At 38.0% G+C, this 14,327-nt stretch overlaps 1 protein-coding gene across 3 annotated transcripts in view; it reads left to right on the top strand.

Annotated features, from left to right (window-relative positions):
• Positions 1-14,327, top strand: part of RAVER2 (ribonucleoprotein, PTB binding 2) — a 116,565-nt gene that overhangs the window by 24,038 nt on the left and 78,200 nt on the right. For all 3 annotated transcript variants that reach the window (XM_089921476.1, XM_022581225.3, XM_022581224.3), the window contains exon 2: positions 9,033-9,099. In XM_089921476.1, the coding sequence (XP_089777602.1) occupies positions 9,033-9,099 (67 nt within the window). The remainder of the gene's footprint in view (positions 1-9,032; positions 9,100-14,327) is intronic.

Here is a 14,327-nt window from a genome sequence, read left to right as displayed (position 1 = left end):
ACACACTTAAGGGAAAGGTCTTTTTTTTTTTTTTAAATTAAAGTATAGTTGACTTACAATGTTATGTTAGTTTCAAGGGTACAACATAGTCATTCAATATTTTTATGGATTATACTCCATTTAAAGTTATTATAAAATATTGGCGGGCTTCCCTGGTGGCGCAGTGGTTGAGAGTCCGCCTGCTGATGCAGGGGACACGGGTTCGTGCCCCGGTCCGGGAAGATCCCACATGCCGCGGAGCGGCTGGGCCCGTGAGCCATGGCCGCTGAGCCTGCGCGTCCGGAGCCTGTGCTCCGCAACGGGAGAGGTCACATCAGTGAGAGGCCCACGTACCACAAAAAAAAAAAAAAAAAAATTGGCTATATTCCCCTGTGTCATATATTATATCCTTATATATTTTTTCCATAGTACTTTGTACCTCTTCATCCCCTACCCCTATTGTGCCCTTTCCCGTGTCCCTCTCCCCACTGGTAATCTCTAGTTTGTTCTCTATATCAGTGAGTCTGTTTCTGTTTTGTTATATTCATATTTTGTTGTATGTTTTAGATTCCACATGTAAGTGATAACATACAGAATTTGTCTTTCTCTGACTTATTTCACTCAGCATAATACCCTTCAGGTCCAACCATGTTGTTGCAGGTGGCAAAATTTCATTATTTTTTATGGCTAATATTCCATTGTATATGTATACACACACCGCATCTTTTTTATCCATTCATCTTTTGATGGACACTTAGGTTGCTTCTGTGTTTTGTCTACTGGTCCTGTGTACTTTTGACATGTCCCTGTCACTCACTGAGCACTTCCCTTTGCTTTTGACACAATACGCTGTTGCAGCTTCTGTTTTACTTTCTGTGCTTTAGCTCTTGAATCATCTATTTCATGAGAGACTGAATGCTTGTTTTCCCCCAAATTCATATGTTGAAGCCCTAACCCCCAGTGTGGCCGGGGTCTCTATGGAAGTAATTAAATTTAAAGGAAGTCATCAGGGTGGAGCCCTGATCTGATAGGATTATTGTCATTGAAGAAAAGACACCAGAGAGCTCTCTTTCTGCTGTGTGCCTCACCCCCAGCCCAACCCCGATGTGTGCAAGCACCAAGGAAAGGCCATGTGAGGGCATAGGGTGAAGGTGGCCATCTACAAGCCAGGAAGAGAGATCTCAGCAGAAGCCAGATCAACTAGAACCTTGATCTTGGAATTCTAACTTCCAGAACTGTGAGAAAATTAAGTTTCTGTTGTCTATGATATTTTGTTATGGCAGCCCTAGATGACTCTTACAAAGCCTAGTTTCTTTTAGGGGAAAATACTATTAAGAAGCCAAGATCTGGGAACTAGATGTACTCATTGCCATTGAGATATCACTGCTGTCCGTTCCTCTTAGTAGGCAGAGCTAGAGAATATATGAGTGTATGTATGTGTGTACACACATGTATTTACACCTATATCTGTCTGTCTATTGAAAGGAATGAGTTCACACTGATATATCAAATTGCAGTCTAACTCCGTAGAGTTCTTTCTAGTTTTCTCCCATTCCATGCTTGTTACTTTTTTTTTTTTTTTTCTGACAGTGAGAAACCCGGTGTTCATTGTCCTTAATATATTTACTTATTTGAACAGCCCTCCTTTAAGTGATCAATCTCCCATCACCCCTGCAGATGACTGTGCCCTCCCGCATGCAGACACCCACCTCATCCAATATAAGCTCCATCCTTCTGTACTGGGCTGTTCCACTGGCCAGAAGGCTTCCTCACCTTGCCTGAGTTCTGACTCTCTGTGCTGGAGTTTCCTTCTGGGCAGATGTCCTCCTCCCCTTGCTTGAGCTCTGAAACCTGTGGTATGAAATAAGATATTTTGTGTGAAATATGTGTAAGGGTACAGTAAGTGATATCTATTATTAGTGGTGTCGTGGCAGGCAGAATTTAGAAATGGCCCCCCAAGATTTCTAATCCATGGAACTGTGAATGTGATAAGGTATCACATGTGTGATTGTTACATTACATGACAGAAGGGGATGTTTGCAGATATAATTAAGGTTACTACTCAGTTGACTTAGGGGTATCAAAAGGGAGATTATCCCAGTAAGCCATATCTCATCATACTAGCCCTTTAAAAGCAGAGCGTTTTCTCCAGCTAGTAGCAGAGGGAGAAGTCAGATGATCTGAAGCACAAGAAGGGTTTGATGCACTGTTGCTGGGTCTGAAGATGCAGGGGGGCCACATACAAGGATTTTAGAGCAGCCTCTAGATGCTGAGTGTGGTCCCCAGCTGACAGCCAGCGAGAAAATGGGGACTTCAGTTCTACAATTGCAAGAAACTGAATTCTGCTAACTGCCTTAATGAGTGGAAGTGCATTCTTTCTTAAGAGCCTCCAGATAAGAGCCCAGCCTGCCTCAGCCCTTGATTTTAGGCCTTGTGAGACCCTAAGCAGAGAATGCATTTGAGCCTGCCGGAACTTTTGACCTACAGAACTGAGAGATAATAAATGGGGATTGTTTTAAGCACTTTAATTTGTTGCACAGCAATGGAAAACGAATACAGTATTACATCCGGGTGTTATTGGAAAGAAAAAACATTTGTGTCAGAGAAGAGGAGATGGTGATTTCTGTAGGATTATTCTTTGGGAGTCATGGTTATGTAAATATATCTCCTGGGGATATCTATAAGCAAGAACTGCTCAAGGAGAACCTCTTACTGCTAGATATATAATATTCATTAATTTGAGGTATGTAAATATTTTAAAGAAGAAGTGAGTTATGTATTAGGTTAGTGTAAAGAGAGTAATTGTTTTTTCTTTTTGAGCAGTTTAAACATTGGTTTATGTTCAGATTGTAAAATAATCTTAGAAAAAATACTGTATTGGAGTTGCTAAAGGTAATATGTAGAAACAAATATTCATGCACTTAACAAATATTCAAGGCCTGCTTTTTGCCAAATGTTGGAGACTTTTTTACGAACAAGGCCAGATACATGCTATTTGCTATCAATAAGCCTACAATCTAATGAAGATACAGATATAAGCAGTGATGATAGGTGCTATAAGTGTTGCGATGGAAAAAGTAAAAAATGCTATGGGAGCACAAAAGAAAGATACCTACTCCACACCTGAGAGATTCAGAAAGGCTTCTTAGAGAAACTCATTTAAGCTGAAAACCAGGGAGAGAGAAATTAACTAGGGGAAGGGAGAGGGAGACGTGAGGAATATTCATAGTGGTAGTAACAAGATATATCAAGTCCTAAAAAAAAGAAAAAGCATGGCCAAGAGTTAGGGCATTGTGGCTAAGGCGTAGAGTTTGAGAGGGGTAGTGATTCAATATAAGGCTAGCACATTAAGTAGGACCAGATGATTGTAAGACATTTAAGGAAGTTTGGATTTTTTTTTAAGGTAAATGAGGATCCATTGAAATATTTAAACAAGGGAGTGATGCTTTCAGATTTCTAGCTGTCTAAAAGTAAAATTATGTTGTTTTTATCTCCCAAACTTTGTTCTTAGCCTGATCTCTGTCCTAAGGTTAGGAGGTCAGTGATGCAGTAAGCATTAGGAATGCGATGGAAATGAATAGTTCATAGGTTTTATTTTTGTATTGATGATACTTAAGATATAGTATTCATTGTGTTTGCTCTAAGGTCTGTCAACCTGGGTTTGAATCCCAGATTCGTTACATACTGTCTATACAAGTCCCTTCTCTAGGCCTCAATATCCTCGGCTTTAAAATCGATAATAACATCCAGCTTTAAAATCCATATCATGGGTTTGTTAGGGTTAAACAAAGTTATTTCAATAAAGGGCCTGAGAGAAAGTAAACATTCAATAAATTATTATACTGCTAATAAAAAAGCTGAAAGTTTACTAAATTTTTTTTTAAGCCAAGTCAAAATGTTCCCCTGGCAAAGAGTAGGTATTCAAAAGGACTTTCCAGCAAAACAGCTGTATTGAAAGCTGTTAAAAATTTAGCCAAGTTAAAATTGACACTGACATTTACTCAGCCAGTACCATGAAATGTATCATATGATGGGCTTTGTGTTGGGCCCAAAACAGTATTATCTGGTGTGTAACATTCAAATGCAGTTCTGAGCAAGCAGTAGCTTGTATAGGTGTGGAGTCCGGGAGAGAAATTTGAGGTGGAGATAAAAATTTGGAGATCACTGGCATGAAGATGGGACTTAAGTCATCTCAGTAGATGCAGAAAAAGCATTTGATAACATTTAACACCCATTCATAATAAAAACTCATAGCAAACAGGAATAGAATACAAATTCCTCAAACTTAAAGATTATCTAGAGAAACCAAAAGCAATCATGTTCCATGGTGAAATATTGAAAAATTTCCCTTTGAGGTTAGGAGCAATACCAGAATCACTTCTATTCAAGATTGAACTGGAAATTATGGCTAGAATAATATGGCTAACTCCAGCTGACTAAAAACTGATAAGTGAAAGAAAAAAATTTAAAAACTTTTGGAAGACAAACTATCGTATGACCTTGGGTAGGAAAGGATTTCTTAAGGCACAAAAAACAAATTCTAAAGGAAAAAGCTGATACATTTGGCTTCATTAAATGAAAAACTTCTCTTTACCAAAAGTACCCACAAATAAAATGACAGACCACTTACTAGGGGAATACATATATAATATGCTTCCCAACAAGGAATTAGTATCCAAAATATTTTTTAAAAATTCTACATGTCAATAAAAGAAAATATAGGGCTTCCCTGGTGGCGCAGTGGTTGAGAGTCCGCCTGCCGATGCGGGGACACGGGTTCGTGCCCCGGTCTGGGAGGATCCCACATGCCGTGGAGCGGCTGGGCCTGTGAGCCATGGCCACTGGGCCTGCGTGTCTGGAGCCTGTGCTCCGCGACGGGAGAGGCTGCAGTGGTGAGAGGCCCGCGTACCGCAAAAAAAAAAAAAAAAAAGAAAATATAAACAATAGAAAAATGGGCAATAAAGATAAGTAAATGTTTATCAGAAGAGGAAATAAATGGTAAACAAATATGAAAAATACCTGTATCAGAGTTCTTCTGAGAAACGTATATAAAATTTATATTAATATGTATTTATACTATATACATACATAGAGAAATTGATTGATTGATTGTGAGGGCTGGCTAGTCTAAAATCTGTGAGGTATACCAGCAGGCTAGAAACTCAGGCAGGTGTTGATGCTACAGTCTTGAGGCAGGATTTCTTCTCCAGAATATCTCGATTTTTCTCTTAAGCTCTTCAGCTGACTAGATGGGGCCCACCTGCATTATCCAAGGTGATCTCCTTCACTTAGAGTAAACTGATTGTAGATATTAACCATATCTAGAAAATACTTTTGCAGCAACACGTAGATTACTTAAGAACTGGATTCTGGAGCCAAGTTCACACACAAAACTAACCATCACAATGCCCTGCCTTATTAATCCAGGGAATGCAAATCAAGAGCACAAGGAGGTATGATTTTCTATCCACTAAATTGACAAAATTTAAGTGTCTGATGAGACCAGGCATTGTAAGGACTCCCATATACCATCGATGGGAATGTAAACTGTAACAATCTTTCTGGTAAAGAAGCTGGCCCTTTCTTGTAAAGACGATCCTTTGAGTGCGTATAGCCCAGGAATTTCCCACTTTCAGAAACTTTTGCACAGGAACACCAGGAGATACGTAAAATTTACAAGAAGGTGACAGTAGTTTAATAGCAAACAGTAGCAAAATAGCAACAACCTGGAAACAAATCAGATATTCACTGATAGAAAAATAGATATGTAAACCATACTAAAATCACAGAACGGAACGTTAAACCATAGTGAATAAATGAACAGTAGCCATGTGGATCATGAGTGAATTTTAGAAACATAATATTGAGTATAAAAAGCAAGGCAAAGAAGATTAAAAATAGCATAATACCATTTTTATAAAGCTCAGAAACAAACCAAAACAATGTATTATTTGGGGATACAAAGCTGCCTGAGGACTCCAGCTATGGGGGATGGGCTAGTGCAGGAAGGCATAGTTAGGTGGAACAGTGTTGCCAATGTCCTAGTCTTTAAGTTTGGTGTTGAGCTCCTGGGTGCTTATTTCATTATTATGCCTCATAATATATGTTACAGATAATCCTTTTGTATTATCAAATCACTTACAATTTTAAAAGAACATAAATAAAAATATTTTTTTCATTCCAAAAAAGTGGAATTTAAAAGCAAAGTGCTTTAATCTATGAAAGCCCTTTTTAGAACATAAGTCTGCAAAGGGCTTGGAAGACAGTGTGATTCAAGTTTAAAACTAAGGCTGGGTTTCATTCAGGAGGAAGTCCACACCAGCTAGAACAATGGTTGTTTGACTTTTGAGGGGTTATTAACAAACTGCTTTGAGTTGAAAGCTATTAAACCTCTCCCCAGAAAACATTTCATATGTGGAAAACTTTTCATTTAATTCCAGGGGGTGATGGTGAATCGGGTCTGGAAATAGGTTACTAAAGCTATCTAACAATTACCAATTTCGATGAGCTCATCTTACTGTAAGAAATGTGTAACTGATATTGCTAGTCAGAGGACAAAGTATTTGCATCAAAGGTGCAACTTCATTCCTTAAAGTTAGCTTGTAAGTTGAAAGTGTCATAAAACTAGATTAGAACAGGGAGACATAATTTTAGTCCTTTTGGTTTTGTGTGGTGTGGAGCACAGTAGAATTTTGGCAAATGGTTGTTAGGACTCTCTTTCAGGTTTTAAGTTTTTAATTTGGCCAACTTGCCGAGGCTCAAGTTGAGGGGTGACCCACTTTTGCCTGGGTCAAGGCAACCAGGGCATGGAGAAAAATAATTGTTTTTTTCTTTGCAGGAAGCTTTGTAAAGTTTCCCAGTTGGCAAAATCTGTATTCCACGTCTGATACATAGGAAAGCTATGATTAGAAATATGGGTGTTTTAAAAATAAAATTTCCAACTTGCAAAATGCATCTTTGAAAACTTAGGTGGTTCTGTTAGCTAAATGAGTAATATAACATGTCAATTGTTTACGGAGACTTGATCAAGTGAAGAGCAGTATCATGTTTTCTTTATCTGGCATTTGACAGCTGTTAACTAGTGAAATGAGAGATTAAAGTTTGTGCAACTAAAAGCACACACTGGATCCTTTCAAACAAAACTGTGTCACCTTCTATATAAAGTATAATATTAAATTAGCTGATTGGCAAAATATATATGGTATGCTGCTGAGAGAGTTATGTTTACTTAATGAGCAATACACTGTTGTTTAAGTTCAAGAAAATATTGAAGCTTACAAGACAAAAAATTACCATAGCAGTAATATATAAACTAATCTGTATGTTGATCATATTACTATGTAATTCATCAAACAATATTTTGCACAATTGATAAGTATATATATTTTAAAACATTTCTAATATTGACTTACTGATAAAGAATACTAAATTATCACCTTTACCTTTCTTATCTTTCTTATCTCAAAGATGATTGTCTTTGTTTCACCCAGCACTATTTTTATACTTTGCCTATTATATCAGTCTCCCCCACTCCCTTACGTTGGATTGAAAGATTGAAAGAGAAAATGTTTCTCAACTTGTAACTGTCCTCTTACTTATTTTCCATTTCCATATGATCACTTATTCGGACATTGTGGTGTTGGTTTTATAACTAACTGTGGTAGTATACTATTTCAGTTAATCCTGGAAGAAATAAGGCAGTATAGCATAGAGGGTAAGAGTGTTGTCCCTAGAACCAAGCCAACTGGTGAATCTATACTCAGCAACTTACTGAGTGTAAGCTTTGGCAAGTTACTTGAATTTGCTCTGCTCTGGTTTCCTGATTTTTTAATGAAAGGAGTAAGTTCAGTGTTCTGCTACCTAGTAAAAACTAAATGAATGTTAACTATAAAAATATCAGTAATAAGAATTATTATATTACTGAATTAATTAGTTTAGGTTGCAAACTTAACATCCTAGCGCTTACGTCTGTTTAGTGTATTCATTTGTAATATAGAACAGGTTGGCTGTACCACTGTCTCACCTGGGGTCCAAATGTCCACTTATGTGATAGTTCAATTCCTTTAAAAAATAATAACTACATCGGTTGTATATTATGAGTAAAATTTTCAAGGCTTAATATCAAGTCAGTGACAAAATAAATTATATTCACTTTAATGTTTATGTGAGTGCCTAGTATGCTCAAAGCAATATATATAATATACAGATAAATATAGTTCTTGTACTCAAGTATTATCAGTTTAACAGAAAGGATTGGAGAAATACAGAGGAAATATACTGTATTTTCCCAGGTGGATGGAAGTTATGATATCACAGTTTAAAAGTTCAGACTGGATTAGTAATAGAAACTGAACAAACAAGAAAGCCAGTTTAAACATCTTGGGGAGCCAAGGGGAAATAAATTGGACTACATACCATACCTTGGTGGTTGTTACTTGTTTTCATACCCAGGGATCTCTAAATTAGGTTTTAATTTATATTTATTTCTTCTACATGCTGGTATTACCATCTACAGGTGTAACACTTGTTAAAAACTCAGTATGTAGAACACAAGTAGAAACATTTCATATTATTTGTGTAAGAGAGGCATAAATAAAGTATGACCATTGTTAGCATAGTGGTGGGAGAGGTGATGTTCTGTGGAAAAGAATTGGAAAAATCTTCATGGAAGAACATTTGAGCTGGGATTTCAAAGGAAGCATGTGATTCTAGATGAAGTTTGGGAGCTGTAGTGGTATGTTTGCCCCATGCTAGATCGAGGTGTCAGCGTAATTCAGAATGAGGATTGTGCATGGTATACTCATGAGAGAATGAGTGTTCATCTGAGCAGGAATATGGGCATGTGTAGGGATATATTGGAAGATGTATTTGCAGTGGTAGGTTGGTGCCGTATCTGGTGGGCCTGAATGCCTTTAATTTAAATAAGTGATGGAGATCCATAGAAGAGTTTTTTACATGGGGGATGGTGATGGTAATGGTGCTCGGCTGCTACAGCTGGATCATCTACTAACTGCATTCATGTGTTTATTGAGTTCATGTTTTGTCTCTTTCAGGAAGTTCATGATTTATTACAAGACTATGAGTTAAAGTATTGTTATGTGGACAGAAATAAGCGAACAGGTAAGATTTCTGTTCTAAGCGTCTGATTTTAATTCTGCAGGTTGTCGTTATAGAGCAAAAAACCTAAGTGTCTTTTTATTCTTAAGCTAATCTCTGAAATTCTTAAGCATTAAATTATATATATGTTACTTAATTTATTTTCTGAAGGTAATATTATTCTAAATTTTAATCACATAAATTAATATAATATTGGTGGCAGCCATTTGGGGGAGCTCATTCTACCACATGGACGCTGGTGCTGGTAAGCACCATTTGGAATCCTCCCTCTAGGTTATTAGTGCCTGACCTGGCCCTGCTGGGTCAGTGCTGGGATGCATCAGGCCAAGCAACTAACAGGGTGGGGACACAGCCCCACTCACCAGCGGCCAGGCTGCCTTAAGACCCCTTGAGCCCATAGCAACCAGAGGGACCAGGACCCAGTTCCACATACCAGTGCATAGGCACTAGCCCTGGGAACCCCAGGGCCCTGCATCCGGAGACCACAGGACCCAGCTCCAGCCACCAGTGGGCAGGTACCAGCCCCAAGACCCCCCTGGGCTCTGGCCCTGCCCACCAGCAAGCTGGCTGTAGCCTCTCAACCAGCCTCACACACCAGTGGGCAGGTACCAGCCCCAGGACATCCTGGGCTCCAGCCATATACACCAGTGGGCAGACCCAAGCCCCAAGACCACCGCAGCCCCGCAGCCTGCCATGGCAGGACCCAGCCCACTCACCAGCAGGCCGGCACCAGCACTGAGACATCTTGGCCCCCTCAGCCAGCTTCCCCAGAAAGCAGCCCCACCTACCAGGAAATCTCACAAGCTTTAGGACACCTAGGACTCTGCAGCCAGCTGTGTTAGGAACCGGCCCTGCATACCAGTGGGCTAAAACCAGCTCAAGGACACCCAGGGCCCTGTAGTTGGATATCCTGGGACCCAGCCCCACCCACCAGTAGTCGGACACCTGCTCTGGGATCCCGGGCCCTGCAGCCAGAGACCCCAGGACACAACTCTGCCTATCAGTTAGCCAGCCAAGCCCCAGAACCCAGCTTTACCTCCTGGTGGGCGGGTACTAGCCCTGGGATCCCCGGGACCCCAACCCTTCCCACCAGTGGGCAGACACCAGCCTCAGGACCACCACAGCACTGCAGCCTGCCCTGTCAGAATCTAACCAACACAACAACAGGAAGGTTAAAAGACAAAAGTCGTAAAATCATTTATATCTGAAATGTGTAGTTAAGGGGTACACAAAACCAAAAGATGTAAAATATGATGTCAATAACAGTAAATGGGGGGAGGGGAGTAAAATGCAGGGTTTTTAAAATGCATTTGAAATTAAAACAGCAAATTAAAATAATAATATAGAGATTTATACATAAAAACCTCATGGTAGCCACAAACCGAAATTCTGTAATAGATATACACAAAAGAAAGAGAAAGAAACCTAAACATAACACTAGTCATCAAATCACAAGGGAAGAGAACAAAAGAAGAAAGGAACAAAAAATTTACTACAAAAACAATCCCCAAACAATTAACAAAATGGCAATAAGTACATACCTATCAATAATTACTTTAAATGTAAATGGACTAAATGCTCCAATCAAAAGACATAGAACGTGTGAATGGATACAAAAGCAAGAACTATACATATGCTGCCTACAAAAGACTCACTTCAGTTCTGAAGACACACACAGACTTAAAGTGAGGGGATGGAAAAAGGTATTCTATGTAAATGGAAATCAAAAAACAGCTGGAGTAGCAATACTTATATCAGACAAAGTAGACTTTAAGTCAAAGACTGTAACAAGAGACAAAGAAGGACATTACATAATGATCAAGAGATCAATCCAAGAAGAAAATACAGCAGTAATAAAGCAAATATTAATAGACATAAAGGGAGAAATTGACAGTAACACAATAGTACTAGGGGACTTTAACCCCTCACTTACATCATTCGTCAGATCATCCAGACAGAAAATAAGGCAACACTGGTCTTAAACAACACATTAGACAAAATGAACTTAATGGACTTCCATCCCCAAACAGCAAAATACACATTCTTTTCAAGTGCACATGGAACATGCTCCAGGACAGATCACATGCTAGGCCAAAAATAAGTCTCAGTAAATTTAAGAAAACTGAAATCATATCAAGCATCTTTTCCAACCACAACACTATGAGACTAGACATCAACTGCAAGAAAAAAATTGAAAAAAACATAAACACACATGTGGAGGCTAAACAAAATGCTGCTAAACAACCACTGTATCATTGAAATCAAAAAAGAAATTAAAAAACTCCTGAAGACAAATGAAAACACAATAATCCAAATCTATGGGATGCAGCAAAAGCAATTCTAAGGAAAGTTTACTGAGATGCAAGCCTACCTCAAGGAACAAGAAAACTCAGGAACAACCTAAGCTTACACCTAAATGAACTAGAAAAAGAAGAACAAACAAAACCTAGAGTTAGCACAAGGAGAGAAATCATAAAGATCAGAACAGAAATAAATGAAGTAGAGAGACTAGGAAAACAATAGAAATGATCAATGAAACTAAGAGCTATTTCTTTGAAAAGGTAAACAAAATTGATAAACCTTTAGCCAGATTCATCAAGAAAAAAAGAGAGAGGGCCCAGATCAATAAAATCAGAAATGGCAAAGAAGTTACAACTAACACCACAGAAATAACAAAGGATCATAAGAGATTACTGTGAACAACTATATGCCAATAAAATGGACAACCTAGAAGAAATGGACAAATTCCTAGAAATACACAGTCTCCCAAGTCTGAACAAGGAATAAATAGAAAATATGCACAGACCAATTACCAGAGCATTGAAATTGAGTCAGTAACAAAAAACCCCCAGCAAACAAAAGTCCAGCACCAGATGTGTTCACAGGTGAATTCTACTAAACATGTAGAGAAGAGTTAACACCTATCCTTCTCAAACTATTCTAAAAAATTGCACAGGAAGGAATACTTCTGAACTCATTCTACAAGGCCAGCATCACCCTGATAACAAAACCAAACACACCACAAAAAAAGAAAAGTACAGGACAATATCACTGATGAACATAGATGCAAAAATCCTCAACAAAATATCAGCAAACTGAAATCAACAATACATTGAAAGGATCATACACCATGGTCAAGCAGGGCTTATCCCAGGGATGCAAGGATAGTTCAATATCTGCAAATCAATCAATATGATAAACCATATTAACAAATTGAAGCATAAAAATCATGACCATCTCAATATATGCAGAAAAAATTTTTGACAAAATTCAACATCGATTTATGATTAAAACTCTCAACAAAGTAGGGACAGAGGGAACAAACCTCAAAATAGTAAAGGCCATATGATAAGCCCATAGCTAACATCATACTCGATGGTGAAAAGCTGAAAGCATTTCCTCTAAGAACACGACCAAGACAAGGATGCCCACTCTCGCCACTTTTATCCAACATAGCACTGAATGTCCTAGCCACAGCAGTCATACAATAAAAAGAAAGAAAAGAAATCCAAATTGGAAAGAGAGAAGTAAAACTGTCATTGTTTGCAGGTGACACACAGTACACATAGAAAATTATAAAGATGCCACCAAAAATTCATCAATGAATTCAGTACAGTTGCAAAATACAACATTAATATGCTGAAATATGTTGCATTTCTATACACTAACAATGAACTATCAGAAATTAAGAAAACGGTCCATTTACCATAACATCAAAAAAACAAAAACAAAAAACAAACCTAGGAATAAATCTAAGGAGATTTACTCTGTACTCGGAAAACTCTAAGATACTGATGAAAGAAATTGAAGATGACGCAGATGGAAAGATAATACAGTGTTCATGAATTGGAAGAAGTAATATTGCTAAAATGACCATACTACCCAAGGCAATCTACATATCTAATGCCATCATATCAAAGTACCAATAGGATTAGTCACCGAAGTAGAACAAATAATTCTAAAATTTGTATGAAAACTCAAAAGACCCCAAATAGCCAAAGCCATCTTGAGATCATCAGGAGGTATCATGCTCCCTGGCTTCAGACTATACTACAAAGCTACAGTAATCAAAACAATATGGTACTGGCACAAAAACAGACACATAGATCAGTGGAACAGAATAGAAAGCCCAGAAGTAAGCCCAGACATTTATGGTCAATTAATCCAATACAAAGGAGGCAGGAGTATGCAGTGGGGGAAAGACAGTCTGTTCAAGAAATGATGCTGAGAAAAATGGACAGCTCTTGTAAAAGAATGAAATTAGAACATTTTCTCATACCATACACAAAACTAAACTCAAAATGGATTAAAGACCTAAGTGTAAGACAGCAAACCATAAAATCCTAGAAGATAACATAGGCAGAACACTCTTTGACATAAATTGTAGCAATATTTTTTTGGGATATCCCTCCTAAAGCAAAGGAAACAAAAGCAAAAATAAATGGGACCTAATTAAACTTAAAAGCTTTTGCATAGAGGAGGAAACCACTGACAAAATGAAAAGACAGCCTACTGAATGGCAGAAAATATTTGCAAAGGATGTGACTGGTAAGTGATTAATATTCAAAATATATGAACAGCTCGTACAGCTCAATGTCAAAAAACCGAACAACCCAACTAAAATGGGCAGAAGACCTGAATAGACATTTTTACAAGGGAGACATACAGGTGGCCATCAGGCCGCATGAAAAGATGCTCAACATCACTAATCATCAGAGAACTACAAATCAAACCCACAGTGAGATATTACCTCACACTTGTCAGTATGACTCTTATAAAAAAGAGTACAAATAACAAATGTTGTCAAGAATGTGGAGAAAGGGACTCTTGGGCACTATTGATGAGAATGTAAATTGGTGCAGCAACTATGGAAAATAGTAAGGAGGTTCCTCATAAATCTAAAAATAGAACTACCGTATGATCAGCAACTCAACTCCCGAGTAAATATCTGAAGAAAGTGAAAACACTAATTCAAAAAGATACATGCACACCCCAATGTTCATAGCAGCTATTTACAATAGCCAAGATATAGAAGCAACCTAAGTGTCCATCAAGAGATGAATGGATAAAAAAGAAGTGGTACTATGTACAATGGAATACCACTCAGCCATAAAAAAAGAAAGAAATTTTGCCTTTTGCAACACATGGATAGACCTGTTTATAATTTATAAACATTTGAATCACTATGATGTACACTTGAAACTAATATAATATTGTAAATCAACTATACC

The sequence above is a fragment of the Delphinapterus leucas genome, chromosome 1 (assembly GCF_059928025.1).
Source record: "Delphinapterus leucas isolate spDelLeu-1000000601 "Yukka" chromosome 1, BTC_Dleu_Yukka2, whole genome shotgun sequence".
NCBI lineage: Eukaryota > Metazoa > Chordata > Mammalia > Artiodactyla > Monodontidae > Delphinapterus > Delphinapterus leucas.
Note: the sequence above shows the minus strand (reverse complement) of the source record. Positions and strands in the feature narration are given on the sequence as shown.